The sequence below is a fragment of the Chenopodium album genome, chromosome 3 (genome assembly GCF_948465745.1).
Source record: "Chenopodium album chromosome 3, dcCheAlbu1.1, whole genome shotgun sequence".
NCBI lineage: Eukaryota > Viridiplantae > Streptophyta > Magnoliopsida > Caryophyllales > Amaranthaceae > Chenopodium > Chenopodium album.
In genome coordinates, this window is record NC_137836.1 from 22178642 (window position 1) to 22206393 (window position 27752).

The 27752-nt window shown below is 36.1% G+C and overlaps 1 protein-coding gene across 1 annotated transcript; it reads left to right on the forward strand.

Moving 5' to 3' along the window:
* The first annotated feature begins 6904 nt into the window (after positions 1-6904).
* On the forward strand, positions 6905-9551 carry LOC145624933 (uncharacterized). Its single transcript, XM_081678018.1, has 2 exons — positions 6905-7390; positions 9525-9551. Exons 1-2 carry the CDS (start codon positions 6905-6907, stop codon positions 9549-9551), a joined length of 513 nt encoding a protein of 170 aa, XP_081534144.1.
* The last annotated feature ends 18201 nt before the right edge of the window (positions 9552-27752 follow it).

Sequence of the window (27752 nt, forward strand, 5' to 3'; positions counted from 1 at the left end):
GTGTAAATCCTATGTTTTTAACTCATTACGGATGGTCTTTCCAATGAGATCATTTTTATGCATATGACAATAATGTTAATCAAAATTACGCACATGAAATACTTAGAACGTTTCGAGTCTCATCCACTCATTCTAAATCATTGCCGAAACAAATTCAGGAATTAAAATAGAAATCCTCCCCAGTGGAGTCGCCAAAAACTGTAGGGAATAAATTCAAGCGTTAATCCCCAGCTTGAACCCCATTGTGATCATACACTGAAGTACAGTGGCGTCCAAAAGGGAAGAAGATAGAGCAAAAGAGTCGCCAACAAGTTTTAGGAACTTGTAAACCGTTCACAAGGTGAAGGTTACACCCCTTAACGACCCAAGAGATCGTCAACTCCATAAGGTATAGAACCAAATAAGGGTTCGGGATGAAGGTACAAATCCAACCTAAAAGAGATTGAACCTGCCCTAATAATAGGCCTCTAATTTATTCAGATCGTATTCAAGTGAGCTTTTTGACTAACATACAATCAATAGGATTAAACCTAAACATGTTTATCTATGTTGGTTGAATATTAATGCACAAATAAATCTATTACTGGCGATCACTTGAATTATAATCAAATTAACCCTAACAAGATTATTAATTATCTTATTAAGCGTGATTACAAGTATAGAATTCCCTTTAAACATGCATAAAAGGCGTGATCAAGCAATAACAATAAAGTATATCAAGCAACATAATAATAATCATCACAATAATTATTAAATAATCATAATCATGATAATAAAATTATAATCATCATCAAAATAATAATAATAATAATATGCATAATCATCATAAATTATAACAATTATTATCATAATCATGTTCATGTTAATATTAAAGCATAATAATAGCAATATCCTAGGCATGATGCTAACAAGATTAATAACAAATCCTAGCATGTCACTACGCAATAAAAATCAAAGCTTTAACCCTAACATGATACTAACAATGATAAATATTAGGAAGAACATAAAAGGCATCGTATCAATCATATTTAATACTAAATTTACCCTAGACATGATACTAGGAATCAAAATAACAATCTAAGCATGCTTTCTACATCATAACATCAATTAAAACCATTAAAGTTCTTACTTTGATGCCTGGTACCTCTTTCTAATAACAAAATACACACGTTAGTAACTTGAAGGAAAATAATAAACAAACAATTAAATTAAATAATTGAAAGAGAGATTTGGGACCAAACCCTCAGAAATTAAACCTTTCACGTCTAGGGTGAAGGCAACTTCGAATATGGCTAGGTGTTTCTAGATCTAATGAATGCGGAATTTCGTATTTAAAAGCTAGTTTAGAGAAAGAGAGAGAAAGATGGTGAATGATTAAAGAGAATGAGAGAATTGATGATTTCGTATTTAAAACGACGTTATTTATAGAGAAAATCAGCCAAAAAGATAAAATTAACAAAACAGAGTATTGGCGCACCTGAAACAGAGCTGGCGCCAACGCCAGCTATTGGCGCTAGGCGCCAATGCCTGGCGTTTGGCGCTAACCCTGTTTTTGTCGCGTTTTCTCAAATCAGATAAATTTTTCCGTACAGGAGGATAAAATCGTATCTTTTCCTCAAAAATGTTCTTTGATTTTAATTAAAACTCTGAAAAGTCAACAAAAGTCAATTTATCAATGCTAATTGAATTAGGAATGAAAAGAACCTTCTAGAAGAATCTAGAAGACTAAAACCATTCCTAATTGCATTAGGAATGATAAATGATATTAGGCCCTCCCCTAGAGCATTGGGCCGTATATAAGGCTCAAACCGGGCACAGTTCAGTAAATTGGCCATAACTTCCTCAATATTCATCGGAATTGGGCTTATAATATATCGTTGGAAAGCTCTTGTCAAGCTCCATCCAACTACACTACTACTGGACCCATATCATGGACCAATCAAATTGGATTGGCTGTTTTCTCAAAATAAGTTTTCAAAAACAGAGAGAAGAGAAAAGAAAATTAAAATCTTCCGCAACACCAGACTTTCCACACTTTCACTTCATTCGATTATGATTCGACGCGAAAGGTACTCATCACCGGGTTTGGTTTTGGGGAGACACAAATGGGTGTCTACAGTAGGCAACCTCACATTGAGGTGCGGCCGTAATAAAAATGCATTCACATTTACATTCACACATCATGGTCATATCAAGGGATCTCCAATGCTCATCCCTATTCACTTAGAGCTAGACATGGGGGCTTGATCCTTACATCATTAGCCTACCTAGCCTAAAGAGTCACCACCATCTGACTCTTTTCAATATCTTTCCACACACTTAGCCCTTGCAGCCTAACTTTGGTGTCACTTTCACACACTGCACAGATACATGACCAAATATACTTTCCCTTAGGAACCCTTTGTCATGAAATCTTAACACAACGTTGAAGCATGTATTGTCATATCAAAAACACTCATCAATAATAATCATCATTGCATCGAAGTATGAAGTACTTAGCCTCCCCACCTAAGTTACCTAAATACTTTCGTTATCGAGTCAACTAGGATAGTCTAAGATGTTACAATCCTTGTACTGTGAGAGACAACATTTTACTAAGCTCATTCAACATGCACCTTCAAAAACTTCGCCTCTTTCTTTTTTCGCGTCTTTCTTTTTCGGGAGAAAGTCGGTACCCTCCACAAAAATGTTGGAAAATTTTTGCTTTTTTGCATTTTCGAGTCGCATGATCACAATACAATGCACACACGAGTCATGTCGCGTTATCACATTGAGTCAACACTATGCACACACGAGTCACATCGAGTCGAGTCAACCTCGAGTCAGTAAATTAGTGAGTCAAGTTTATACCTTGAGTCAATGAGTCAAGCAACACTAAACATTAGGTCAACCCTAAAGAAAGATAAGCAAAGTTCTATGGTCAAAGATTTAAATGCAGGTGCATCCCAGCAAGCGAGGACATTCCCAAATTTTTTTTTTCGAAAAAAAAAACGCGAATATGACACAGGAGATTCCTCCTAGATAAGAGGAGCTACATAGATCAGTATATTAGAGATGAAGAGCTTTAATTTACAAAAGATTTGAGCGGATTTGGTTGACAGGAAACGACCAAGCTCAAAGTTTGGAGCAAAACCAAGCAACAGCGACAGCAAGAGCAGAATAGGGAAGACCCGACTCTAGTACCAGACAACAACATCTGGCGTTTAGCAACAGATTTCAGCGCCTGGCGCTAGATCTCAGCGTTTGGCGACAGAGCCAAGTCTTGGCGCCATAGATATTTCAGCAGCGACAGAGCTCGAAGCCTCTCAGAATGGTTATTTCGACCTCATACAGCAATTTCGGGTTCCTTGGTACGCCAATTAGCCCCTATAAGCAAATTGACATGATTAGTAGTCGGCTCGATTACAATCGTAGTAGGTGATTGACTTGACGAAAAATCGTCTCACTTTGCTTAAGCGCCTAAAATACTGGCTCATTACAAGAACCAACGTATCGGTTTAAAAACAAGCACTTAAACGACAATATTACCAAATACGGATTGTCGCGCGTTCTTCTTAAACGACAATTTTTACAAAAATTGGATTGTCATCCCCAACTGACAATATTTCCAAAAATGGATTGTCGTACATCTTCTTCAAACGACAATAATTTTTCCAAGATTGGATTGTCATATCTGGCAAAGTTTCCAAGCGTGGATTGTCGTGCTCCTTCTCTGTTTGGCAATTTTTTTCCAAGTTCGGATTGTCATCGCTGGCAAGTTTTCCGTGATTGGATTGTCATACACCCAGTTCCCTATGGCAAAATTTCCCAAAGGATTGTCGTAGGTTTCTATTCATCATAAATTTCGGCAATGGTTCCTCAACAAGGATTGTCATTTATTTCAGTAAGTGGCAAATTTTCCCGAAGTGGATTGTAGGTCGACTCTTTTTTGCAAATGTTCCAAGACGCGGATTGTCAATAGTGGAAATAATTTCCTAAAAGGATTGTCGCATAGCGTTGGCAAATTTCCAAGGTGGATTGCTTTCAAGAGTTATATTCCAAGATGTGGATTGTCGATCGTAGCAAAATTCTTATGACAGAGTGTTACGAATCATTGGCAACTTTTCCCAAAAATTGAATTTTCGTAAATTTTCCGAGATAAGGATTGTCGCTTCATCGTGGCAACATTTCCAAGGATGGATTGTTACGAAACATTGACAACTTTCCCTAAATCGGATTGTCATATATCATACAAGAGTTGTGTTGGCAACGATTCCCAAAGAAAAGAGGATTGTCATCACAGCAAAAGCACCGACATACTAGTTCACAAGCACCAAAGCGCCGACGTACTGGCATAGCAGCATTAAGGATCAACAAGTAGTGATCTTTTCGAAGACTATCACAGCGGAAATTGGAGGCAGTTACAGGCGTAGTAGTCTTCAGGCAATATTCTCCAGCTTGCGGAAGATCGTCACGACAAATCGGTTACCTACAGAGATGTGTGCTCGACGGTGGAATATACGCGTTTCTTAACTCTTTTATCTGTTTAACTAATGCTAGTTTGCAGGTGTTGGCGTTACAAGAACGATTTAGGATCGCAGAACGTTCTGAATCATTCTCCGTCCCTATCGATACTTTGACTTTCGGTTTTGAAACTTGCGTTTCTCCTAACTCAGTCAAAGTAGGGGCTTCTGTAGACACCCAAATGTGTCTCCCCAAAAACAAACCCAGTGATGAATACCTTTCATGTCATTTTATTATCAAACAAAGAGAAAGTGTGAAAATTCTAGTGATGAGGACGTTTTTATTAAAATATCTCTTCTTTCTGTTTTTGAAAATATTTCTTTTCTTACCCTATTTTTGAAAAACGTGCATTCCAGTTTAGTTTGGTCCATGATATGGGTCCAATAATGGTGTAGTTGGACGGGGCTTGAAAAGACCTTTCCAACTATATATTATAAGTCCAATTCCGATAAATAATGAGGAAGTTATGGTCAAAATACTAAACTGGGCTCGAACCGGATCTTACCTACGGCCCAATGATCATGTGGGGTCCAAAGGTCTAATCCTATTCCTAAAATAATTAGGATTTATTAGAAGCTTCTATAAGTTTCTAAAAGATCTTAATTATCCTTTTTGAAAAGATAAGATCAAAGAATTTGACTTAAATAAAAACTTTCCTTTTTTAAAACTTTCCTTTTTCTTTAATCCTAATTCTATTCGAATTTAAAGATGTTCAATGACAGTTAGATTTTATTTTTGTGCCTCATAATATTTATCCAAATTTTATATGATTGGATAGATCTTGACATTACCTTTCCAATGATATATTATCATATTAAATCCGAGTTAAAACGAAAAAGATATGAATTAGATATGAAACTCTATCCAAAACTGACACCCTTCCACTATTTCGGCCATATCCTTTTATCTACAAAATATTTTAATCTGATTTCAATCGGGTTAGAATGTAGACTTTAAGATCATTCCAACGACATATTATATGACTTATTTGGACATCTGGATCAATAGATATGATAAAAACAAAAACGTGTGAAACTGATTATTAGCGCCTGACGCTAAGCATTAGCGCCTGGCGCTAAGGCATGGCGCCTAGCGCTAACCTTCAGCGCCTGTCGCTAATTGCCAGCGTCGGCACTAATCAAGTTTTATTTGCGTCAGAACTCTGTTTCTATTTTTTATCTTTTTGGCCGATTTCTCTATAAATAGTCTTCTAAATACTCCGTTTTCAAGGATCAATTCTCAACAATAATCAATTCTCATCAATTCTAATTCTTACCAATTCTCATCTACTCTCATCAAGAATTTCTTGATTCTCTCTCTCTTTCTAGACTAGCTTTTCACCAACACAATTCCTCATACATTAGCACTAGACACACCTAGCATAATTCGAAGTTGCGTTCGCCCTAGACGTGAACGGTTTTAATTTCTGAGGGTTTGGCCCCAAATCTCTATTTCAATTATTTAATTTAATTGTTTTGTTTATTATGATGTAGAAATCATGCTTAGATTGTTATTTTGATTCCTAGTATCATGTTAGGATGTTTTCCTTAATTTAATGTTTAGGGTGACAACAATAAATTCCTAGTATCATGTCTAGGGTAACTTTAATACCAAGTATGATGCCTTTTATGTTCTTCCTAATATTTATGATTGTTAGTATCATGTTAGGGTTAAAGCTTTGATTTTTATATGCTTAGTGACATGCTAGGGTTTGTTATTAATCTTGTTAGTATCATGCCTAGGATCTTGCTATTATTATGCTTTAATATGAATATTATTATAATATTAATTATTATTGTTATGATTATAATGTTGCTTGATATTTATTGCTTGATCACATCTTTTATGCATGTTTAAAGGGAATTTGTACTAGTAATCACGCTTAATAAGATAATTAATAATCTTGTTTAGGGTTAATATGATTATAATTCAAGTGATCGCCAATAAAAGTTTTATTTGTACATTAATATTCAACCAACATAGATTAAATAGGTTTAGGATTAAACCTATTGATTGCATGTTAGTCAGAAAGCGCACATGAATACGATAAGAATAAAGTAGAGGTCTATTATTAGGGCAGGTTCAATCTCTTTTAGGTTGGATTTTTACCTTCATCCCTTAACCCTATTTGGTTCAAGACCTTATGGAGTTGACGATCTCTTGGATCGTTAAGGGGTGTAACCTTCACCTCATGAACGGTTTACAAGTTCCTTAAAAAACTTGTTGGCGACTCTTTTGCTCTATCTTCTTTCCCTTTGGACGTCACCGTACTTTAGTGTATGATCACAGTGGGGTTCAAGCTAGGGATAATGCTTGAAATATTCCCTACAGTGAGTCATTGACCTTAGGGCCAGAAATGATTTAAGACACTATGAAACAATTGCGACTCATTCAAGCAAACATGAAAGCAGTCCAACACCGACAGAAATCATATGCAGATCAGAGTAGAAGGGTGTTAGAATTTGAAGTTGGAGAAAAAGTTTTACTAAAAGTCTCACAAACAAAGGGGGTCATGCGATTTGGGAGGAAAGGGAAGTTAAGTCCACGGTATATTAGCCCGTATGAGGTACTAGAACGAGTTGGAGAGGTGGCCTATCGATTAGCGTTAACTATGGAGTTATCAAATGTCCATAACGTTTTTCATGTATCCCAACTCCGAAAATATTTCCATGACCCTACCCATTTTATTCAACCTGAATTAATAGAGTTAGATGAGACCTTATCTTTTGAAGAGCGTCCTATTAAAATCCTTGACACTAAGACAAGAGGTAACCGAAACAAAGTGGTGAAGCTAGTTAAGGTCCTATGGTCAAATCAAGTTTCCGAGGAGGCAACTTGGGAAGCTGAGGATGACATGAGAAAGCGTTACCCTGAGCTATTTCATGAGGTATGTCAAATTTCGAGGACGAAACTTTTTCTTTGAGGGGGGTAGTATGCGACAGTAACATCCTATTTTCTTTTAACTAACGTTTTACCCACGTTATTGTTATGAGTTATAGTTAAAGTTATTAAATAACAATAAAGTTCAAAGACGAACTTTGTTTTAAGGGGGAGTACATGTAATACCCGTAAAATTTATGTATAGTTATTATTTTCTTAAAGGGGGAATTTTCTGATTTAAAATATTATTTTGATTTTTAAGTTTGGAAAAGAAATTTTTGGTACGATGCAAATATTTCTAATAGTATGACAAACCGTTTTGATAAGGATGAAATGATTTTAGTATCTTAATTGAACTGATTTTATTAATATTATATATTTTATGATTTTATTAATATTTTTTTTTAAAAAAGAATAATGGAGACGAGAAACTGGGTATGTTCACCAGTTCATGTATACCATGGGTTAATTAAAACTTCTCATCTTCTCCATCAATTAAATTTCAATACATATTTCAGTTGTTCATCCTAATTGAATGTCTAATTGTCCTTTTATCATCCCCAACCTTTCATTCTCCCTCCCTGCAAGTATATAAACTCACCATCCACTAATTTTTCATGAACCACCCTCTTCTCGAAATTATACCCTTATTGGTGAGTTCTGATATATTTTCCTTGCTAGAGTATTTGATTATCTTGTTCTTATCCTTTAATTACCATGATCGTCACCATGGTTACCGACGCAAGCACGGTTGCCATTCCTTATATATCAACTAATCATACCGGCTATCTTCCACATTCTCGCTCTCAAGTTCATTTTTCTTCCTTGTAATTGTGTTATAATCTTATGGGATTATGAGATTTCTTAAAAAAAAAAAAGAAAAGGATTTTCATCTCTGTAGTTCGTGAGAACATAACAGAGGAAAAGGATGGGATTTTTTTTTTATTTTTTTTTTTTAAGAAAGCAAGTGTTTGTTTTCCTCTTTTATGATATTTGGTCGTTTTACAAAAGATTTTTTTTAGTTTTTTTTTATTTAAAATCGGATTGTTGTAATTTTGGTTTTAACTTGATTTTTTTTTTTATTAACTATTTTATTAATCTTGCCATTCTTAGCTTTGTTAGATACAAGGGTACAGTTTATATACATGTATAATATATGCACTAACTTAGATATATTTATTTTTTTTACCCGCTTATTTATAGACGGAGGCTACATAGGAGATCGCTCGGGAAATTAGTAGGACAAAATTACGCGCTATCAAGGTAATTTTTGATGTCCATCAAGAACATAGAATCCCGTTAGGAAACCGTTTTGATGCGATTATGTGGTAGACGTGTTATATAAAATTATGAATATGGATGATATTACTTTTATTACTACTAGTATCTACGTATATGATAATATTGATTCATCTTTAGTATTGATACTTTGGATATGTTGTTTCGAATATGATGTTTTGATACGAAGATTTTATACAATGTACTATGATACTTGATTTATTTTAAAAAGTGACTTGGGTACTATAATTTTTATACGTATAATCTTAGATTATATGTGAATTTTATGACTAAGTGTTTAATTGCAAAGAATTTAAAATTATAATAATTTTAAGAAGGGAAATGAAACCCCCAAAAGGGTGAAGAACATGTTGCCCTACTAGATGTTGTTCTATTGGTGCACATATGTGGATACCCAATAGGCTTCTAGTAGGTTTGGTACTACATTTTTCTCTCTATTATCTTTCATGAGTCTACCTCCTAATACTTTTGGTGCGCGGTAAATTGCGTTTACCCATTAGATTAGCGAGGGGCGTGCACACTAGGGACATTTTGTTGACATATACTTGGTCAATACAGGGTGATGCGCAACCCTTGTAAGTAGGTGGTTACTTGGGATTAATCCCGGCCTACTAGCGTTCTCTTTCCATTTCTTAAATATTTGTTGTAAGTAAACTTGTGTATGTGGTTATGTCATTTGTTACCTGTGCGAGTGCTTAACTTGATTATATTAACTTATTTTATTGTTTCACGTACAAAAAATGTTTTCAAAACAAAATTATTTACTTGACGGGATGGAGTCGTGATTACTCAGTTTATCTGATTTTGGAGTTTCTCCTTGTGTCTCCTATTTACTTTTGCAGGTTGGTAAGACGGGATGGTTCGAGTGAGGACGTATCATAGAATAAGACTATTTGACCTTGTCGTCATTTAATATACTTTTGGTTTAAGTTATGTTAATTTTGGGTTGTAATAAGTTATACTTGTTTTAGACCACCTAGTTATGGTATAATAGTTTAATGTTTGTTTTTATCAAACTATCCTATGCCTCTTAGTAACACTTCCAGAGTTTGAATGACGATTTTCAATAAGAATGTGATTTTAGTTATTATAAAAAGATTACAAATTTTGGGGGTGTTACACTTGATGTCAATTAGGATGGAGGGTTCTTGGTTTTATTGTTTTTTGACTTTTTCAAAGGAATGAACGTGTTTTGGTAATTGGGTTAGAAAACGATTTATGTTTTTTAATCTACTGGTGTGGGTTTAAGTTATCTTGATTTTGATATTGGGGATTTCATATTCATCATCTTGGAGTGTTTAAAATCTATTTAGATAAACCATTATTTTCTATTTTAATTTATTCTCAATTTTTGTGTCCACTTTGTTCTTATGGCTAGTATTCTTATTTTTAGTGTCGTTTGTTCTTTATTATTGCACTAATTGAATTGGATGGAGATGGTGGATGAACATTTTCAATTATGAAGACAAAATTATGTATGGTCTTGTTCCGGATTTTGTAACCAAAGAATCACAATTTACAAATCTGTCCACTGCAATACTTTGGTGTGCTTGAATGCTGAATATCAATTGATCTATGAGTTTTATTAGAAATGGTAATATGTTGTATGTTTAGAATTGGGTTTGTAGAACTTGTTGAATCCAGTTTTAATTTTATATTTCGTAATTATATACTTGTAAATTTGGATTTGTAACTATGTAATGTTGTATAATATTATTGCTCTTTTTACAAGAAATATTATTGATGTTAAATTTTTATTTCCTAATATTATTGCTCTTTTTTACAAGAACCAACAATTTTATTTTAGCGCAAAAAATAAAAATTTAAATAAACATAATAATTTTTTTAAAAAATTAAAGGGATCAAACATACCCGTTATTTAATATATGGGGTTTATTGGATACCCTTTAAAGAGACCCACTATTACAAATAACATGTCTCTTTCCCTTTAAAGCGTATCAATCATACACCACACCAAAAAGACCCCTTATCTCAATTAACATGTCTGTTTGTTTTTTTTTAAAAAGAAAACAGACCCCCATAATGAGGGGGTCTCTTTAACAAAGAGACCCCTTAGTTAGAGACTCGTCATAAACTGGTCTCTAAAGCATGCTTAGATTGTTTTGCTTTCTAGTATCATGTTTAGGTTGCTTCATATTTCTTCTATCATGTTAGGGATAAAGCTTTAATCTTTATTGTTTAGTGACATGCTAAAATTAATCATGTTAGTATCATGCATAGGATCTTGCTATTATTATTATGCTTTGATGAGATTGAGATTACTATGATGATGATTATTTGTTTTGTTAATATTATTATGTTGCTTGGTATTGTTTTTATTGCTTGATTACGCCCTTTCTTGCATGTTTAAAGGGAGTTTGTACTTTAAATCACGCTTAATAAAATAATTAATAATTTTAATTAGGCTAATATGATTTTAATTCAAGTGATCTCCAATGATAGATTTTTTTGTGCATTAACATTCAACCAACATAGATTAAACAGGATTAGGATTTACCTAATGATTTCATGTTAGTCAGAAAACGCACATGTATATATGAGATGAATAAAGTAGAGGCCTATTTAGGGTAGGTTCAATATCTCTTTTAAGTTGGATTTGTACCTTCATTCTCGAATATCCCGTCATGGTTCCGGACCACTATGGATTTAGCGATCTAATTGATCTTGAAAGGGTGTTACCTTCACCTTATGAACGGTTTACAAGTTCCTAAAACTTGTTGGCGACTCTTTTGCTCTAGCTTCCATCACTTTGGACGCCACCTTGCTTAAGTGTATGATCTAGGGGCTCAAGTGTGGGATTCTTGAAATGTTCCCTACAACTAGCCTCCTTATATTACTAATTACATCCTTCCTTCCTTAAGCACTCCAAGGACTCCATACAACACCCAAAATTCTATACTTAAATCAAGGTGTGCAAGGTAGAATTAATTGAGGGTTGTAACAAATGTACTCTACTTTTAATTTAATTTAATTGTTTCAATTTGATATATTATTTTTTGAAGTTACTAAAAATTTATTCATGATGTAGCAATTTAAAGGAACGCGGGGAATGTGATTAATTAATTAATTTAATTAATTAATTTTATATTGCTAGTATCATGATTAGGTTTATAATAATTTGATTTGACTAATGATATTATTACTAAATTACTTCTAATATTGATTTTTATTTTATTGTTTATTGTTGATCACTATATTGCATGTTTAAAGGGAATATATAATTGTATATAACGCCGAATAAGATTATTTGGACAATCGATTTAGGATCCTTTTAAATCTTGTTATTTAATTAAAGTAATCACTATATTTTTGAATTATATATTTCCATTAATATTCAACTAATTTAGGCTAATAATAATTTGAAGCAAATTGAATCTTTGTTTGCATGCCTTTGAGATCGCAAGAATTACTTTTCACAATCGAGTAAAGGCCAATACGGGGGAATGTGACTCCGTGACTTACTTCATACCATCATCCCCGATCTTATTTTTGTGGTTCTGAACCATATGGAGTTAGTAATATCATGGATTATGAATTGGGTGTAACCTTCACGGGACAATAGTTGTTGCCTATGGTTGTCCCTTATCATGGTTGCCTTAATATGGTCTGTGAACAGTTTACAAGTTTCTTAAAACTTGTTGGAGACTCTCTACTTTGCTTTGTTCCTAATCTTTGTCCCTAATCGTATGTCAATTCCCACCTCCTATAAGTACCAAGAATATTCAAACATGCTTACGTGGTATGGTAGATATCCACATAGGAGGTTGATCTATATTTCTATCAACCTAGGCGGGTGTGGGTGTTAAAATTTTATCTTCTGTGTTTAGCGGGTAGGTGGAGGGTCACGGGTGCGGGTATGGGGGAGGTAGTACCCACACCAGCACCGCCCAATTGCCATCCCTAGTCTAAATTCCTTCTTTCTTATTTTACGGGCAAAAATCTAGCTAACCTCTAACAATAAAATCTCTTGAATATCATTGTACAATATTTTTCAAATCAACACTGAATAATATAATATACTCAAGTAGTGCTTTAGTGTTATTTAAATTAATTAAATACATATTTGATATTTGAAAATTATATTACCAACCTGTGATTATACATGAGTAGTATGATGTATGATTAATCTTTTTATAAAAAACAATGCAATAAAAATGATCAACAACTTGGTAATTAACTAACATTCTAACCTATTCATTTTATTGACGTAATTTATAATTATTTAGTATTGAAACCCATTGTAATCCACTTGTGATTCTTGAGAAAGAGGAGAGACAGTTCAACTTTATAAGGTAGAGACAAGGAGTTATTCCTACTATTGCCAATTGGTTTTTGTATGAAATCTCCTTAGCCTTTCTTATTGACCAACTCTCCTTCTTATTGTTTAGGATGTCCAGTCCCATATTATATTTTCTCAAAAATTTAACAATAATCTTATATCCAAAATCAAATAAAAAGAAGTTAAAACCATGCAAAATATTCTCATTGTACTATAAGATTGGCCTAATGTAGGCGTCATTAGAAGCGCGCCTACGTTAAGCATGTTGTGAATATGCTTGGCACTCATAGGAAGTGGAAATTGACATTATACAATTAGGGGGACGATTAGGGAACAAGAAAAGTAGGGAGCCGCCAACAAGTTTTTTAGGAACTTGTAAACCGTTCACGGATTATTTAAGGCAACCACGAAAGCCTAAAACGATTGACCCGTGAAGGTTACACTCCATTCATAATCTATAAGATTACTAACTCCATATTGTTCGGAACCACAAACGAGGATCGGGGATGATGGTACAAAGTGAGTCATGGAGTCACATTCGTTCGTATTGGCCTCTACTCCATTCTTATTATGAAAAGTATTTTTTGCAATCTCAAAGGCATACAAACAAATATTCGATTTTCTCAAAACTATTATTAGGCTAAATTGGTTGAATATTAATGCAACATGTAATTCTAAAATAATTGTGATCACTTTATTAAACAACAAGATTAAAATGGAACCTAAACCGGTCATTCAAATTATCTTATTAGGCGTTATTTTAATTACATATTCCCTTTAAACATGCAATATAGTGATCAACAATAAACAATAGAATAAACAATAATATAGGAAGAAATTTAACCATAATATTGCTAGTCAAATCAAATTATAATAATAACCCTAATCATGATAATAGCAATAAAGAATAAAAATAAGAGTAATTAAGTGATTAATTACTCACTTTCTGTGTTTCCTTAAATTGCTACATCATGAATAAATTGTTAGTAACTTCAATAACAATATAAATCAAAATGAAACAATTAAACTAAATTAAAAATAGAGTTGATTTGGTCTAAACCCTCAGTTATTTTTACCTTTCACACCTTAGCTTAAGTACAGAATTTCGGGTGTTGTATGAACTCCTTAGAGTGCTTAAGGGATGCATGATGAAAGTATTGGAAAGAAGGTATAGAGCATAATGAATAAGAGATAAAGAGAGAATGATTTTGTGTATAAGAGAGGAAGAGAGAATGATTTTTGGTGTCTCGAAACTGGAGAAATCAGATTCGTAATTATAGAGAAAGAGAGTAGGGTGAAGTACGGAACCCTAGAAGTGAAATGGCGCCGTGAAAATAAACCCTAATTAAACACCACGTCACGGTGTGTGTGCTGTGACACGATGCTGGATACCATGACACGGTGTACAACACCGTCACATGGTGTGCATACCATGGCGCGGTATTTTCATGTTTTCACTCGTTTTTAAAACTATGATGACTTTAAATCCCTGACTAGGAACAAGGCATATAATATATAGTTAGAAAGTTTATCAAGACTACTTTCTAACCCAATTAGAATCAGGTCAACATATTTTGAAGATTTCAATATATGACCGTTTTAGTGAAAGGGTGTTGGTTTTGGGATGAGTTTAGTGTTTTGCTCATATCTTCTTCAATTCAAATCAGAATCGGGCTTATAAAATACCTTTGGAAAGCTTATTAAAAGGCCTATGCAAATAAATAATATTTGGATCAAAATTATTGGGCCACAATATCAGATGATCTCGATTTTGTGATGTGGACCTGAAAAGTGGGAAGCAAATTATTGTTTAGCAAAATGGGCAAAGAATTGAGTTTAGTGGGATGCTAGAATAAAAGAATCGCCAAAAAATTTTAGGAACTTGTAAATAATCCACGAGGTGAAGGTTACACCCCTTCAGGATCACAGAGATCGGTAACTGCATAGTGGTCCTGAACTATAATTGGATATTCGGGGATGAAGGTAAAATCCAACATAAAAAGATTGAACCTACCCTAAATAGGCGTCTACTTTATTCTTCTCATATTCATGTGCGCTTTCTAGTTAACATACAATCAATATATTAATCCTAAACCTGTTTCATCTATGTTAGTTGATTATTAATCCATAAATAAATCTATTATTGGTGATCACTTGAATTAAAATCATATTAGCCTAAATAAAATTAATAATTATCTTATTAAGCGTGATTCTAAGTAAAAATTCCTTTTAAACCTTCAAGAGAGGGCGTGATCAAGCAATAACTAACAATAATAGTAACAAGCAACATATAAATAATGAAACAACAAACCATCATAAAAAAAAATATTTCCAAAGCATAATAATGTTAGCAAGATCTTAGGCATGATACTAACAAGATTAGTAACAAATCCTAGCATGATACAAAGAAAAAAAATTAAAGCTTTAGCCCTAAAATGATACTAGAAACATACATGATATTAGAAACATTAGTTATCTCCCTAAACATGATACTAGAAAGCAATAAAAGCATCCGAACATGTTACTAGGAATAAATAAAATAATGTAAGCATGATTCCTATATCAAAAAAATAAATAAGTATTTAAATTACTTACTTTGAAGCCTCATACCTCTTTCTATTAAAAGAATACACACGTTAGTAAAATCATTGAAAATATTAAATTAAACAATTAAAGAATAATAATTGGAAAAAGATTTGGGACCAAACACTCAAAATTATCTACCTTTCACGTCGAGGTCTAAGGCAACTTCGAGCTTGGTTATATGTCTCTCAGTCTCATGATGGACCAATATGGTGTATTTTGAAAAGGCTAGGCTCAAAATTCAAGAGAGAGAGAGAAAGAATAAACTTTATCTTAGAGAGAGAAGAGAGTAGATGTTTGTTGATTGTTTGAAAACGGGGGAAATCGGCCCTCTTTAAAGACAAAAATCGAATGCAAACGATAAAACAAGTCAGAATTTGACTCGGATTAAATACAGCTCTATCGCGACGCGATGGCTCTATTGCATGGAAAAAGGCCTATCGCAGCACGAAGGACCTATCATGCGCAATAGTAGATGTACGATAGAAATCCTATAAGGAGTTCTTCTCTTAATGGAATTGGGTTACTTGCAGTCCGTACTCATCAATTATTAAACCGGGTTCAATCCTCTTAAAACACTTGTTTTATTCTAAATAGAATTCTATATCTTTTCAAAATCAATAATAATTATATTTACTAATCCTAATCCCTTTAGAACTCAAAAATAACCTTCTAGAAGAACGTAGAATATTAGGATAAATCCTAACAACTTTAGGAATATAATTAAAATTAATGGACCCTCCACATGAACATTGGGCCACCCATAAAACTCATATAGGACCCAATTAAGTATTTTGACCATAAATTCCTCATTATAACTCGGAATTGGGCTTATAATATATCGTTGGAAAGCTCTTTTCAAACCCTATCCAACTACAAAATTATTTGACTATATTTTTCTTTTTTCATAAATAGGATACGAAATGAATGATTTTTGAAATAGAAATGAATATTTTTTTTATTAAAACATTTTAGAAAACAGAAGAGTTCACGAGACTATTCAAAATTTCACTTCGTTCGATATTCAATGACGTGAAAGGTACTCACTACTGGGTATGGTCTTTTGGGGAGACACAATTAGGTGTCTATAGAAGCCCTTAATTTGACTAATATTGGAGAACCATAAGTTTGGAAAATAAATATCAATTTAGCGATAGGGACAGAGAATGATTCAGATCATTTTGCGATCCAAACTGATTTTTGTAACCCTGATACCTGCAAACTAGCGTAAGTGAAGCAGATAAGAGAGTTAGAAACGCGTATTTTGCAACGTCAAGCACACGACTCCGTAGTAACCATTTTTGTTGCATATTGTTGTGACGACCCCCACAGTCCCTCGTGAACGCCATATGAAGGTAATAGTGCCTCACTATCTTCATTTGTTGTGACAATCTTCCACATCCTAGGGAACACCGTCAAAGGTGACCGCGCCTCGCCATCTTTAGTTTTGTGGCTATTCCTAGCAACAGTAGTAGCTCGCCACTGTAGACAATCTTCTCTGTGCCTTGGGACATCGTCTAAAATCTTGTCTTTACCTTGACTCGACCAATTTGATAATCAACCTTCACACCTTAGTAAGCTGTTGAAGACCTCAATACCTTGTGATCCATAGTTTGCTGATGCTTTATTATGTTGATTGCGTGCTCTCCCAATGCTTCAGTGTAGTTTACTCTGCCGGTACCTTGGCGCATATGTAATGAACCAGTATTTAGGCGCTTGTGCTTCACTTGTGAATCATTACCTTGGTGCTTGTACTTGTAATGAGCCAATGTTTAGTCTTTTTAAGTCAAATGAGATGATATTTGTAAGGCTGTCACTAATTGTGATTGTAATCGAGTTGAAAACTTATCATATTAATTGCTTTTAGTGGCTAAATGGCGTACCGAGGAACAAAAAATGCTGAACAAAGTCCATATAATCTACTTTTGGGGCCTAGGAATTTCATCGCTGATGAAAAGAAGTCCAACGCATGGCGCAACATGCTATCGCGACATGTCAGGCGTATCGCCTCGCGACAGCGTTATCAGGGCGCGATAATGTCTCGTTTCCCCAATTTAACCCTTTCTTCCTCCTCATTTCATCGAGTTTATTTTTCGTTCGAAAATTGCCTAAAACTTCAACTTACTTATTCTCGTTTGTTTCTTAACCAAATTTGCTCATACATTTTGTAAATCAATGCTCTTCATCTCTATTTTGCCAACCTATGTAAGTTTTTCTCCAACTCCTCCTTGTTTAGAAGAATTTCATGTGTTCTTGCGAATTTCCGGAAAATCCGAAAATGAACTTGCTTATATTGGTTTGTTTGTTGAATTTATTGCCATGAATTTGCTTTTTTATGTTTTCATATTGCTTCGTGAGTATTTTTAGACTTGTTTGGCTTGATTTAGTGAAGAAATGAGCGATTTGCCATTGTTGAACACCTTGAGTTCGTGAGCAGAATGTTACTCGTTCTACATGTTTTTGCTTGATTTTTGTGCTTAATTTGTCACAATGTTTGTCATAGTATTGCAAGAAATTTTTTTGTTTGTAAAAAAACTTGTTATTGCTTGAATAAAAAACATGCTATGTTTTAGTACTACGTACTCTACTTTTTACGAACATAGTATCACGCGGTTAGGCGAACTTTAGATGCTATAGAACCTTTAATTCATTTTTTTTGATGTGTTCAACATAATTAGTATAGCTTGACGTCAAGGTTTCGGTTCACATTCTCGTGGAGCTCGTCCTCTCTAAGGCCCCTGAGTGGGATAGACACGCTCTGTTCTTCGCGCCCGTCCTTCACATTTCTGAGCGCGCATGACACGGTGTTGTAGATGATAGGGTTCGTTTCCATGGTTAAGGGGACCCTAACATTAGGCAGTTGTACAAGCTTTACTTCCGAGATAATCCGAAGCTGTTTGCACTTTTGGAGTCATGCGGCTTGACTACTTTTTTTCAAGCTGTGTTGGCGCTTCAGCCTTTACTATCCAGCCGCTACTTAGTTCGTGCGTTTGTGGAGTTATTTAGGGACACCACCAACACTTTCACTTTGCTCAGGGTGAGATGACCGTCACCCCCCTCGACTTCTCCATTATCACCGCTTAGAGTTCTGGTCTACTACAGTTCCTCTCGGCTAGGATCTTGCCCTTACTTCGCCAGAGGTTTATGAGTTGCTGGGTCATATTTTCGTCCAGGCACGTTCCTATATCGGGTTAGTACGGACCAAGCATTGGTCAATCCGCCGATCTTTTCTGATGGAGACTCTTTGAGATGATATGACTACCCCAAAGCAGCGGGTGCACATTTTTGTTTTGATCGTTTTGTCAGGGACTTTCTACCCTGCCAAGGGTAGTCGAGCTTTGCTCTACTACCTTCCTCCTCTTCGCAACCTTCGATTGGTTGGGACTTTTGATTAGGCTAGTTTGGCCTATGCCGACTTCCTACTTAGGCTACGACTCGCCTGTCGTCACTGGAGCTTTGGGGAGGAGGTCACTTTTTCCAACTTTTGGAAGATCGTAGAGGTATACTTAATTTTTCTTATTTGGCAAATTTTAGTGTCTAATGCGTCAGCTTTACTGAACCTTAAGCTTTTTTAGTCATTAGTGATCTAGTTCTACGAGTACATCTCATCCTTGGCACCTGCACGCGGTCCTTACCTAGAGGGCTCCCCATTGCTGCTAGTTGGGGAGGTCGCTATCTTGTTGTGGCTGCCACCGCACATGTGAGAGAGGCGCTTCTCCTGGTTAGGATCATCTCTTTAGTATCATTATTGTTTTCTCTTCATCTCTTTGTAGGATTTCTAACTCATAGATGCTCTTTTTATAGGGCCCCAAGGTCTTTTACCCTCTATGGGTGGGATTGGACGGTTCTGCACTAGCTTACAAGTACACCGCTCAGAGGCGTTACTTCTAGGGGAGCTAAGATGCTGTGGTGTACCTCAGCGAGAGAGTTCAAGTTCAGCACTCCTTGGATATTTTCGTCATTCCATCCCGTCCTCCAGGGCACATGATGGCCCAAGCGCGCATCCGGGCACACATGGACTCAGTGCGGACATGTGCGGATTGGCGGAGCTTTAGCTATCCGAGCCGATTCTATGCAGAAAGGCTTCTGCCACAGTTGGCTCCGTCGCCTTTCGTTTAGGAGGAGGAGGAGGTTTGTCTTTATAGCCTTTGATTTGTCCCGTAAGTAACCCCCAAAGATACTAAATTGTTGGAGTTTACTTTCACAGGCTGCAGCAGCGGCTGTAGAGTTCGTGCCTCCGGGTATGTCCATCATGTACCAAGGGATATACAAAGAGATTGAGGAGATGGTGCCTCTTACCCCTCAAGAATGGCGTTTGATCTCGAGGTCGATCCCTCAAATTCACAACAAGGTGGGTTATCGTTTGAATCTATTTGTGTGTATATGTCGATTGTTTCTAACCTTATTTCTTTTGTAGTTCTCACGTGAGGTAATGATGAGGATGGCTGTAGCTATGGACGTCTTCTGGTACTAGTTGGTGAGGATGAGTCATCGAGCCTCATGTCGTCGCGGTGACGATGTTGCACCGGTATGCTTCTTGGCTTTCATTGTTTTTATTTATTTGCCACTTTGTTTCTTACTCGATTTATTGTTTTATTTCAACCTGTCCCTCCGACACGTACTCGCTCGAGGCTAGAGAGCTCGAGAGAGAGAGAGAGAGTTTGATAAAGGCGTCATCACACCTTCGTCGAGAATGAGGATGGAAGAGAGGCTTCGGATCATACAATAGTACTAGATGATTCCGGCTCATCTTTCGATGGAGTGGTGGTGAGGCCACCTGGTCGGGATAGTCTGACGTTGGTTCCTTTTGGGGCTGGAAGGACGTACAAGTTAGGCTTGTCGTCGCGGCAGCTGTAATAGAAGGAGGTGTAGCAGGGTTTGGCGAGATGAGCTAGCCCTAAGCTATTGATTCCGACGACCGGGGGTGTTAACGATGGCCAGGGATCGGAGTGACTAACAGACCTTGCAGTTTTAAGATGCTCTAGGTATTCGTCCTTTTGCGCCATAACTTATGATTTACTTATGCGTTTTAATACTATGTAGTTGTAGACACCCATTTGTCTCTTCCCAATACCAAACGCGGTGATGAATAACTTTCACGTCAAATCATAATCGAATGAAGTGAAAGTGTGGAAAGTCTACTGTTGCGGTTAGTTTTTATTAAAATTCTTTTCTTTCTGTTTTCGAAAACCTATGAAAATATCCAATCCAATTTCTTTGGGCTCATGATGAGGGTCCTATAACTGTTTAGTTGGATTGGGCTCGAAAAGAGCTTTACAACGATATATTAAAAGCCCAATTCCGATAAATAATAAGGAAGTTATGGCCAAATTGCTAAACTGGGCCCGGTTTGATCTTTATATGCGGCCCAATGATCTAGAGGAGGGCCAATTATGAATTATATAGAATCTGCTAGAAGGTTCTTTTGAATCATAATGTGATTAGGATTGATAATTAAGTTATATGAGTTTTATTTGGAAAAAAAAGAAGTGTTTTTAATGAAATTACGATTTTGCCCTTCGTACGGACTTTTACGCATGATTTTATTACAAAAAAAATACGTGTGGAAAATCAACTGCAGAGCCGAAAGCCAGGCTGTCACCTAGCGACGGACCCTGTCGCGCGGCGACAGTGGCGTGTTTTATTCCTTTGCAAACTCCGATTCTTTTTTTATCTAATCCGGACTATTTTCATAATAAATAGTGTCCTTAGACCTCCGTTTCCAATCATCAACTCTCGACTAGAATTCTCTAATTCTTCTCTCTCTTAAGCTAAAGCTTATTTTCTCTCTTTTTCGAAACCACCTTTTTACAAACAAAATTTCGCATTCACAAGATCTAGACACACCTAGCCAAGTTCGAAGTTGCCTTCACTCTAGACGTAAAAGATTTCATATTTCTGAGGGTTTGGTCCCAAATCTCTATTTCAATTATTTAATTTAATTCTTTAATTTTATTATTTTCCTTGAAGTTACTAACGTGTGTATTTTGTTGTTAGAAAGAGATACGAGGCATCCAAGTAAGTTCTTTAATTGTTTTAATTGATATTATGATATAGAAATCATGTTTAGATTGTTATTTTGCTTCCTAGTATCATGTTTAGGGTAATAATTAAAAATTCCTAATATCAAGTATGATTTCTAGGATGCTTCCTATTTTCTTTCTTAATTGCATGTTATTATCACGATAGGGCTAAAGTTTTGATCTTTATATGTTTAGTGACATGCTAGGGTTTGTTATTAATCTTGTTCGTATCATGCCTAGGATCTTGCTATTATTATGCTTTATTGTTAACATGATCATGATTATTTCAATTATGATTATGATAATTATTATTTATTATGTTGCTTGATCTTTAAATTTATTGTTATTGCTTGATCACGCCTTTTATGCATGTTTAAAGGGAATCGGTACTTGTAATCACGCTTAATAAGATAGTTAATAATCTTTTTAGGGTTAATTTGATTATAATTCAAGTGATCACCAATAATATATTTATTTGTGCATTAATATTCAACCAACATAGATTAAAAAGGTTTAGGCTAAATCTATTGATTATATGTTAGTTAGAAAGCGCAGATGAATACGAGAAGAATAAAGTAAAGGCCTATTATTAGGGCAGGTTCTTTGCCTTTTAGATTGGATTTGTACCTTCATCCCCGAACATCCAGTTTTGGTTCCAGACCTATTGGAGTTAACGATCTCATGGATCGTTAAGGGGTGTAACCTTCACCCTGTGAACGGTTTACAAGTTCCAAAAACTTTTTGGTGACTCTTTTGCTCTAGCTTCTTTCCCTTTGGACGCCACCATGCTTAAGTGTATGATCACAGTGGGGTTTAAGTTTGGGGTAATGCTTGAAATATTCCCTAAAGTTTTTTGGCGACTCCACTAGAGAGAGGCTTTCTTTTTTAATTCCTGAAATTTTTTTCGGCAATGATTTAGAATGAGTGGATGAGACTCGAAAAGTCTTAAGTATTTCATGTGCGTAATTTTGGTTAACATTATTGTCATATGCATACAAAAGGTTCTCATTGGAAAGACCATCCGTAATGAGTCCAAAACATAGGATTTTTAAACGTAGGAAATTTGAGGAATATCTTTCATAACTAGAATTTTTTAAAAAAGTGCAAAAAACTGGAAAATTCTAAGAACAAAGACACCTGCTGAGGCATGTAGGAACTGACGTCTAGAGAACAAAGCCTGTCACCGAAGATATAGCTTTGTCTCCAGGGGATAGGGCTCATATCTCGGCGACAGTCCTTGTTGGCTGGCACTGCGTTCTTCCAATACCGAGCCAGAAATATGTGTTCTTATTTCAACCAGTTCTAGTAGTGTTGGCTCGATTCTACTTCCTGGTTGAGTTTTTCTTACTTTTCTAAAACCCATATGTGTTCTACGTATGGACATAACCCTCTGGGAATTCATGCTCCATCTACCTGATTGAACGCTCTGAGAAACAAAGGGTACATCCGATAATGTTGAATTCACCAAACAATATAAGCGAGTTTAACTTGTGGGGTCCCATCCACACGCGCCAACCTTTCCAAAGGTAAGGTGTAGACACCTAAAAATGTCTCCCCAAAAAAAACCCGATGATTAAAAACCTTCCAACGCTGTTATAGTTCGGGTTGAGTATTTAATCTTTGGAGTGCTTAAATCCATGTTCTATCCAATACATTTCATAAACCAACCCATTTCCTAGCTCATTTCCCTAAACCATACCTTGTTTCCCTCTATTCGTGTCCACATCGCAAAACTGACAGAAAATGATTATTTGGTCTTATAATTTTGATCTAATTATTATTTCTTTGGAGAGGCCTTGAAATAAGCTTTCCAACCATATATCATAATCCCAATTCCGATTTTAAACGAAGAAGATATGAGCAAAACACTAAACTCGGCCCAAAACCGACACCCTTCTACTAAAACGGCCATATATGAAAATCTACAAATGATTTTAACCTGTTCTAATTAGGTTGGAAATTAGACTTGATATTATATGCCTTATTCCGAGTTACGGCTCAAAAGTTATGATTATTTTAAAAATGGGTAAAATACTGGAATTACCACCAACAATATAAAAGTACCGTGTCACGGCGCCTGATGACGTTGCACGGTGCCTGGTGTCTTGACACGATATTTTTCATCGTGTCACGGTGCTATTTTCGAAGCTTTTTCACATGAAAATCCACCGTGGCACGGTACCTGATTCCATGACACGACACCTGCTGCCTTGAAACTGTATTTCTAACCGTCTTACGGTGCTTTTTCCGTGTAATTTCCGCTTTTTGCCATATCGTGACACGGTATACTGTACCGTGCCACGGTGCACACTGGCGTGTCACGGTAAGTGTGCCGCGTCACGGAATTTTCTCATGTCTTTTCCGCATAAACCCTTCACGCGTTTTCACTTACCGTAGGTCAAATAAGTCCCGCGTCACTCCAATTTTCCCCGCATCACGGGATTTGTCCCCATTTGACGGTGCCTGGCAACGTGTCACGGTGTTCTCTGCGGTTTTGCGGTGTTAATTTTTAGGGTTTTTATCTTTTTAGGGTTCCGTGTGTTAATTAAGATTTGATTTGACTAATAATTTATTGTTAAATTATTTCCAATATTATTCTTTATTCTATTATTGTTTTTATGATCACCATATTGCATGTTTAAAGGGAATATGTAATTGAGAATCATGCCTAATAAGATAATTTGGACAACCGGTTTCAGTTCCTTTTTAATCTTATTGTTAATCATGTGATCACTAATTTTTTAGAATTATGTGTTGCATTAATATTAAACCAATTTAGCATAGTTTAGAGCGAATTGAATCTCTATTTGTATGCCTTTGAGATTGCAGGAATTATGACAATTGAGTAGAGGCCAATACGGGCGAATGTGACTCCATGACTCACTTCGTGCCATCATCCTCAATCCTCTTTTCGTGGTTCCGAACCATATGGAGTTAGTAATCTCATGGATTATGAATGGGGTGTAACCTTTACGGGTCAATCGTTGTTGCCTATCGTTGTCCCTTTATCATGGTTGCCTTTTATGATTCGTGAACGGTTTACAAGTTCCTTAAAAACTTGTTGGCGGTTCCCTACTTTCCTTGTCCCTAATCGTTGTCCCTAATCGTATATGTCAATTCTCACTTCCTATTAGTGCCAAGCATATTCACACATGCTTTAATGTAGGCGCACTTCAACCGTTGCTCACAATTTGGCGACTCCACTGGTGAGGATTCTTGGTTATTTATCGATTTGAGTGATCGGTAATTAATTAAGATGAGTGGATGAGACTTGAAAGATTCTTGAAAATATTCCTGTGATTAAATTGTAATTTTTACATATGCATAGACGTTTGAACGTCGTATTTCAGGTCTTTCCCGTAGGAAAAATTGGATAACCTGGTCGTGAACGAAGAAAATATGGGCACCAGTCAGATTTCTAGACTGCCGCGCCAGGGCAGAGATTGCCGTTTCACGGCGCAGGGCACTGTGATGCGGTGTCCAGCATCGTGACACGGTGGATTCTGCCGTGTCGCGACAGTCCTGAAATCCTTCAAGTGGCCTTATTTCTCTTCTCACAGCCAACTTCCTTCGATTTTGCTAAAAAAAAACGTATGTGTTCTACATACATCTTAGCCCCGAGGGGTTTAAGCTCTATCAACCCAAAAACGCTCATGGCAATAACGGTTCATTCCAGTTTTTAATTCCACCCACACCATGGAGTCGAGTTAGATTTCATCACGAACTCGCGGAGCAGCCCGTTTGCATACACCCTACAGGGAGGCTGCCTTGCTAATGCGTCCAAACTCTTAACCATGGTACCCTATTGACACCAAATAAACCTTGCTATAGTCAAACATTGAACTAGACCTTAGGTTGCGAACTATTCTTTGCATCATTATGCCTACAAGTTCTATGTGTGCATATTTGATCATTTTGGTCCTAACCTTAACGATCTTTCTTTGTCTATGGTGGATTATTTTATGACTAACAATTGCCAATGGACCGTACTCACTTAGTAATTAGCAAAAACTCTAAAATTGAAGAAAAAGAAAAAAAAACTGAACTGATTACCGTGACACGGCAAAAAAGTCTCGTCATTGCAATCAGTACCGTGTCACTGCGGCCTGTACCGCGCAACGGTGCAGGTTTGCAGTGACACGACAGTTGCGCTGCGACACGGTGCCCAAGTTTAAGTCCAGTCAGCCCCTATTTTGGTCTTCCGTGCTAATTTGGTCCACATGTCAGTCATTTTGGTTACTGTTCACATGTCTAGCCATACGATCATACCACGAGTCTTATAACATCACTTAATCACTCACGAGTCAAGTATAGTCCACACACTTTCTTTATGTTCTGACTCGAGTCGTGCACTATGTCTTTTATGATCGTATACTAGGTTCATACACCTTTTTTTCATCATAATAAAAAAATGAGTGGAGTTTTCTCACCTGTTTTGAAATGTTTATTTTTTTCCCTTCCTATCTTACCTTGAGCAATGAGTCAAACAATTAAGTGAATTGTTTTATTTCACAGTACTTGGTCAAGGAGCAGGGGTAGATTAATACGATTTGAGTCATTACCGCAACAATCTCTTAAATCCAAGAGGCGTTCAAAGAAAATTTGGCCATCTCCACATTAATTATCACCTTTCAATGGCAACTAAGGAAGATATCGAGAACATCAACAAATCCATTGAGGCACTATCTGCCATGATGGAAACCCTTACCACTAGGGTCACTACCATGGAACAAAACAAGGTCACTGTTTCCACCCTAGACAAATTAAAGGAACAAATGAGTAATATTTCTGAGGATTTCACTTATGGGGAACAGCCTCCCACTCCTTTGGATGTGAAAGACATGCTCCCTGAAAAGTTCTCCACTGCTGATATTCCAAAGTTCAAGCCTACTGACAATCTAATATTTCATTTGAAAGCGTTCTCTGCAACCATGGCTCTTAAGGGATTGGACGTAACACTCTTCCCTACGGTGTTCCCTCTCTCCTTAGAGCATGCTTGCCAACAATGGTTTTATTCCCTAGATGCCAAGCGTACTGCTGCGACTTGGCTAGATGTCACCGACAGTTTCATGAATCGTTACAAGTGTAACATTCAAACTAAAACTTCTGAACGTGAACTCTCCATTCTCAAACAGAAAGAGAATGAAGGCTTCACCGCTTATCTAAACAAGTTGAGGGAAACGGCTTCACTCTTGGTAGATCCTCCCAAAGAAAGAGAGATGGTTTTCCTCTTTATTCAATATTTGACTCACAAGTATAGGGAACATCTCAAATTTCTTCCATTGAACACTTTCAAAGCTGTATACAACATCGGCATCAATATCGAGGATGAGCTAATAAAGACTGCTGGTAGTAACAATAATAACACTTGGAAAAACAAGAACAACGACCATCCTTATTCTTCGTCTTCTAAGCATGAAAATACTACCAACAATATAAGCCAAGTTGATCTCAATGAAGTGTTAGCTCTTGATGCTCCATTACCCAATAAAAAAACAACTTACACTCCTTTAGGAATGACTTATGATGCGGCCTTTGATCTCCTTTGCGGTCAAGGCTTGATCACACCTATTGGGCCATTTCTAGAGCCAAAACCTGAAGAAAGGAGCGCCAAATGGAATACCAATGCCCATTGCAAGTACCATCAAGGAAAGGGCCACACTATGGAGCAATGTTGGAATTTGAAGGATGACATTCGACACTTAGTGGATGCAAAAAAACTTCCAGTCCCTCCAGGAGACAAGAAGTAATGAACACAAGGCGCACAGCAAATCCTTTGTGCAAGATTTCATGATTTCTTTTTTATCATTCATTTCCATTCCCCCCATTCATGTCTATCATAGGTTTTCCATTTCAAATTTTTATATGTTTCATGTGTTTCGTTCACCTTTTCCATTAATAAAATGAGCAAATTTCCTTTACATCTCGATCATAGCATTTTTCATTCACTCATTCTAAAAAAAAAAAAAAAAAATCAATTACCGAACTAAACACAAGGTACACCAATGACTTGAGGCACCTTTGCAACCCTGTCATTCCCTTTTAACCGTTCACTAGTAGAAAAATGTACATTTGCGTCGCCATATTTGCGTCACTCATTAGAAAGAACGACGCAAATGTTTAATTTTACCATCCTGAAAAGTTATTTGCGTCGCATATTTATT

What these genes read in the sequence shown, in the direction of transcription:
- LOC145624933 (XM_081678018.1), top strand. Translation starts at nt 6,905, where the DNA reads ATGAAAGCAGTCCAACACCGACAGAAATCATATGCAGATCAGAGTAGA. An exon ending in ACCCTGAGCTATTTCATGAG is followed by an intron (nt 7,391 to 9,524) that starts GTATGTCAAATT and finishes TTACTTTTGCAG; the next exon opens with GTTGGTAAGACGGGATGGTT.